At 56.1% G+C, this 6,000-nt stretch overlaps 1 protein-coding gene across 1 annotated transcript in view; it reads right to left on the bottom strand.

The window, feature by feature from the left end:
- sdk2a (sidekick cell adhesion molecule 2a) overlaps window positions 1-6,000 on the bottom strand; it is a 76,128-nt gene that overhangs the window by 28,428 nt on the left and 41,700 nt on the right. Inside the window, exons 2-3 of the mRNA XM_035532457.1 lie at window positions 1,949-2,108; window positions 135-241 (exon numbers count right to left, since the gene is read on the bottom strand). Of these exons, the coding sequence (XP_035388350.1) occupies window positions 135-241; window positions 1,949-2,085 (244 nt within the window). The 5' untranslated portion in view covers window positions 2,086-2,108. The remainder of the gene's footprint in view (window positions 1-134; window positions 242-1,948; window positions 2,109-6,000) is intronic.

Here is a 6,000-nt window from a genome sequence, read left to right as displayed (position 1 = left end):
GACAGAGAATAAGAGAGGATGTAAGGGAGGGAGGGAGCGAGGGAGGAGAGAGAGAAGCACAAACTGACACCACAGTGTTACTCCCTTAAGTGCAGTGTGGCCCTCTGCCAAAGGAGAGCTCTCGGTGAACTTACAGGCCACCTGCACCCGCGTGCTCCTCTGCATGAGGGCGCCCACCCGGTTCCTCACGATGCACCTGTAGAAGCCAGCATGGACTCGGTCCAGAGACGGGATCAGGTACCTGCACGTCACAGGCACGTTGGTCATTCTCACTATTTTCCCCGATTTCAGTTTTCACACACCCACACGCATGCACGCACACAGGCTCGTTGGACCCAAAGACACACACTTACACTCCCACGTACACACACCCCCACAACATCGCACTTCCTAATATAGTACAAATGAAATGTCTCAGGCCTTCCGAAAGGCGCGTCGCTCTTGCTCTGCGAGTAATACACCGAGCGAGTGCTGGACTTCGGCTGCCCGCGCTGCGCCTCTCCCTTGAGCAAACCCCACCCCCCACCCCCCCACCCGTAATGGAAGGCTTTTTTAGGGCCCGCTTGATGTCATGATGACAGCGTGTAGCGGCAGAGGCCATTAAGTCCGAAAGCAGGAGAGAACAAAGGGCAGAAATGGTGTGCGCGCGTTTGTATGTGCGTGCGTGTTTGCCGGCTTGATCAATAGGAGTTGGAAATTCTGCATCTGTACCTTCTCCCCATGGGGGTTGCAAAGGAGCCGCGCATGTACGGCTTCCTAATTCACTTAGCCGCTCGCGCTCGGCTCCTTATCTCCCTCTCCAAGCCCTTGCCGCGGGTCGCTCGGCCATTCCCAAAACCGCAGTCAAGTGGATGCCGCCTCTCTCTTTGATCATAAGCGTAACGAGGAGAAACGCGATCCGAGTCTCCAAACGCAGCTGTCGCCACCTGGGATCTCGTGTCGGGGGTCTGCGGACGCAGACGGCTAGCCGTTTTTGCTACCGCCGTTGACCCAGTCTCAAGTAAAGACTAAGAGAAGCCCATGAAAAGGGGCTGAACCCCTTCGGGCCATCCGAGTGTGCTTCGGGTAGGGTATTCCAGAGGACACGACCTGAGGCGGTTTGGAACGAGGCTGTTCAGACTTGAAATTCAAGACCGAACACCAACAAACCGCTCTACAAGCCTACAGGTGATGAAATAGACACCTTGGCGGAGTCGTTAATAAAAGAAAACCTGCGTGCATACAGGAGCTTGCAGCGCACTAGAGAGGATGCGCTAGACCGGGAACATGACGCTAGTTAGTCCAGATCCGTCCAGAAATTTGGACTCAGGGTGGAATTGTGAGATTGAATAAGCATACGCCAGCCAGCCTGCGGTCAACACCAATTCCATGTTACTGTATAAAGCAGAGGAAGATGGAAACCCGCCCATTATGTGGAAAAAAAATTCCCCAAACCAGTTCACTCCGCATTTGCAATTATAAACATCACGTGGTTCTTGAGGCTAATGCACCTCTTCCATTCTTCCATTCTATAGACAACTCGCTGGACGCAATGCTACATTCCCATCACACGCTGGGCACAGCGTCCATAAAGAATTCAGAGGGTGGAAAAAACAAAAAGCGAGGTTAGGACATGGCGGGAATGTGCCGCTCACTCCCTGCGTCCAGGCCAGGGAGGACGGTGAGTGGGACGAGTGGCAAATCGATAATCTGAGAGTCATTTCATGCCTGCATGGGGAATGAGGTGCCATATCTCAAGAGGCTTATGATCCTCCACTGTTTCAGCATAAATGCATGGAAATGAGGCGGGACTTGAATAAATATCCGCAAATGAGAAATTTGTTAAAAGGTAAACTGTGATTAATGTGTCTATTTGTTGCAGTAATTGTGTGCTGGGAATGACAAATAGAGAGAGCTGAGGTGGGCAGGCATGAGCGGGGGGGGGGGGGGGGGGGGGGGGGCACATCACCTGTACTCCAGCGAGAAGCGTGTCAGCTCTGTGCCGTTATAGAGCCATTTAAACTCCAGGGGCCAGCTGCCCTCCGCCATGCAGGTCAGCACCAAGCGGTTCCCCTCCAGGTGCACCTGGGTCGCCACCGGCTCCATTTTGAAGTAGGGTGGTACGTCATCTGCACAGAGGAAGGTATGTTACGGGTCAAGAGCAATCAGACATGGACCTGGAGTTATCAAGGCCGCTGACGGTGCAGGTCAAATCAGGTTCAGGCTGAGAAGCGCGGTGCGCTCTGGGTGGAGGCCCGCCTCGAGGGGAGGTGCTGCTGGAGGGAAGATGGAGTGGGACTCGCCGAGCCCCGACGCCGTCGCCGAGCGAAGACGTTCAAGGGTGCTCCGAGATGGAGCTGTTCGCTCCACGGAAGTGACAGAATGACCTACGAGCTCCTCCCACATCCATTCGTCTTCAGCCCCACCTGCGCGGGAGGATCATCTATACGTGGGGTCTTGCCCCCGCGGATCCGCGCGCGGACGCGACCCGCCCGGGGAGATGAAGGGCGTTCATTACCCACTTGAGGAGCACATGATGGGACGTATCGACCGCGGGCACCCCTTCCCCTCAGGTGACGCCGGTGCTGATTGTCACGGCGTTTGGTGAGAGGCTAATTAAAGTTTGTATTAATAGAGGCAATAAGCCGGTGTGCCCCGCGGTAGTGCCAAGCCTGGCAGTGAGTAATGGTCTGAGCCATTATTGGTGGCCTCTCAGCTCCGCCCTCAAACAGCCAGCGCTGATATACTCTGGCCTGTAGGAGCTGCAGAGGGCTTCAGGGAGGGGCATACTGCACCCACTCCAGAGGGGAATACAATTATCTGATGGTGAGTGAGAGACAAACTCACACGCACACACACACACACACACACACACACACACACACACAGGTGTGGACATTACATGGAGATCAGGGCTGTTCCCCAACAGCAATGATTTGGCCATATGAACACAAAAGTGCTTGATAGCGTTTGATGCTTACTGATTCTTAAACACACCTAAAATCGCACGTGCACATGCATAAAACACCCCTCTCCAGTGCTTCAGTGGAAGCAGAACAACACACACCCGTGCAGACGCCCACCGACAATCAGGCAGGGGTAATCCTCTCCATCCTCCCTAGTTGATATGGCCCATGATCTGTCCAATCAACCGCTTGGATGTTCCCTGCCATTCCTCCAAATCATGGCCATTGGGTAACAGCCCTCTCAAATGATCCCTGTGTGAGCAGGAATAAAATGCCTCCCCTCCCACCCCGGTGCACTACCTGCCCCCACACTTATTGCCTCCCCTGGGTAAACGTGGCAGTGCTCACCGGTCACATCCACTCAGCAGCTCTGCCCATTACAATGCGCACAGCCATTAGGGACCCGAGCATGCACAAGTGCGCCGCGCGCGCGGCTACGTTGACGCCTCTCCCCGCGCCCGTTTTCGGAACGAGACGAGCGGACCCCACAGGGGCGGCTGCCGACAACAGCTTCCCGTGCGGTGGGCGGAACGCCGCAACGCTGCAGGTACCGGCTAATAGCACCTGTGTGTTCTCGCCGGCACAGAGGAAATCTGCTCCCGCTGAAGCTGAGATGGGAGGCGCCTGCACACCCAGTCGGACTTCACGATTCGTTCCGAAACTAGGATGCCTCTCACACCTGGCTTCCTTTTCCTCTGTTCCGCCTTCAAACCAGAGCATCCCTACAGTGTGGAAGTGTTCGCCCATCGCATACTTTCACTGCAAAAGTTGGAATAACTAGCTTAAAGCTCTTGACTGCAACTTGCCGGCGATGTTGACTGTGCCGTGGGGGGGTGGACGGCAACACGACAGGCAGAAGGGTGGTTGCAGCTGAGCGCCCAGTCGGACTGTGCAAGAGAGTGTCAGCGAGAGCACCGATGGTGTGTGCTGCACAGCTCAGCACAAGCCTTTCATCTGGAGGGTCTGTAGCAGGGACGAGAGCCCTTCCCCACACATGCCGCGTCCTGCTCTCTCCCACACACACACACACACACACACACACAGACAGAGGAGGTAATTTCCACACAATGAACATGCAAGTGTGTGTGTGTGGAGGTGGCGGGGTCCAGATGGACAGTCCCGAGCATGGTTCCCCTGCGGCGATGAAGCCGGATGGGGCGACTCAGACCACTCCTACAGCCGGACCGTGCCCACACGCCACTACCTCGCACTGAAATACAAAACCCCTTCATTTAACCTGACGGCTGTAGTGGAGCCGGGGAAGCATGATGCACTCAGTCTCTCCTGCTGTGCACATGGAATTTTAACAGCTCCCAGACAAAGGCCACGGGCACCGACCAGGATCCATAAAACATGGCCCATTGTGTTGCATGGCGCACCACGCTGGCATGCAATCACTGGGACAGGGCGCACATTCAGCACTGCTGATGTATTTCCTCCCTTTTTATTCACACAGTGGTGGCCACTTCCACCGTCATTTAATCATGGGCTGGGACAAATGTGGCTTAGCCAATCGCGATGTGCGCACCTCGGTCGCGGCTGCAGGGAACGAACAGGCAGGGGACCTGTATCGCGAGCGCCGTTTCCTGCTCCCACCATCGTCCCTTGTGGCCTAACAGGTAGGCTGGGAATTGTTTGCTCATAAGAAAGGTCCAGCCCCACTGGACAGGTGCGCATGCACACGCCCTCGGCTGCTCCGGGTGAGCAGCATGGGCCGGCGCAGGGAGCCACGTCTGACTCCCAGACCGATGTGAAGGTCAGCCGGCAGCGTCACTCTGCCTCGCCGATTTACACTTCATCAACTTCCCCCCGAGTGCAACGCAGCAACCTCCCACCCTGCCAGTGAGGTGAAGGGGCCCATTACCACTCAGGCCAAGGCTCTCCCCGGCCTCCGCAGAGACAGAGGGGGGAGAAACGCCTGCATGGTCATTACCGACACATGTTCGTTTCCAGTAACGACATGTGAGCTAGCACCTACGTTCCTCGTGTATAAGTGTGGGAGCGGAAAAGACCTTGTTCGCGCCGAGCGCAGCAACAGCCTGCTAATCACCTCCGTGCATCCAACCGACGAGGCACGGAGGTGCCGCGCGAGCCGAATATGACGCTGGAGCTTGGAGATGAGCCAGCAGTTAGCAGCAGCATGTCATCTTCGACAGTCGAGGCATGTACGCAAAAAAAAAAAGAAAAAAAAGAAAAGAAGATCGCTTTGTTTAACTTTCGGTTGCAATTCAACAGGCGTAGCAGCTCGTGCGACTGAATTTCATTATCTTGCCGGGTTCGGGCCGGGCGCAAAACCCGCGCTTGCACGAACTACGAATAGGTCGCCGCGGGTTAATGGATCTGTAATTGATGAGATTAACTGAGGTGTAATGGGACTTTGATCCGCGGAGCAGTGGGCAGCCCTGTGACGTAACAGCAACGCAATTAGGGTCAGCATTGAGCTATCAAAGCGAGATTTAATTAGGAGTGAAGACAGAGCAGGCATGGGGGATGCTAGGAGTCAATGGCCAGCAGATTGAATTATCGGCGCCCGCCAGCCGCATCAACACAATGCCTGAACACATCCACTCCGTGCCTTCTCCCTTTCTCCGTCTGTCTTATCTGCGTCGGCGTTCTTCGTTCTCACGCCTTCCCCCCGCGATCCCGCGTGCTCCGGCCCCGCGACGGCCTCCGTGCTGTTTTTCTTCCGTTATCCACCCGGCCAGGTCCTCGTGCGCGGCCTGCCTCCAACTCCGCGCCAGGGGGGACCGTGCGTGTCCATGTATCTGGGGACGTGTCCGCAAACTCTAATTGGGCACCGCCGCGCCTGGCACAACACATGGGTGGGAGGCCGCGCGCATGCCAACTACCCATTAAAGAGACGTTGTGACCCCACGTCTACCTCCCATGACTATTTTTCACCACTAGGCCAATGCCTCTAGAGGCAGTCAATCAGAGGACGCCCTGCCCTTCTCCCCTGAAGTGGACGCGGTGAGGTCTTGCATTTTCTGATGGAAACGTGAGGCGGGCCGGGCTCCGTCCCCGGGCGAGGCTGTCTGAGCTTTAACGCCGTCCA

This window comes from Electrophorus electricus, chromosome 1 (assembly GCF_013358815.1).
Source record: "Electrophorus electricus isolate fEleEle1 chromosome 1, fEleEle1.pri, whole genome shotgun sequence".
Lineage (NCBI taxonomy): Eukaryota > Metazoa > Chordata > Actinopteri > Gymnotiformes > Gymnotidae > Electrophorus > Electrophorus electricus.
This window is presented reverse-complemented; position numbering and strand designations above follow the sequence as displayed.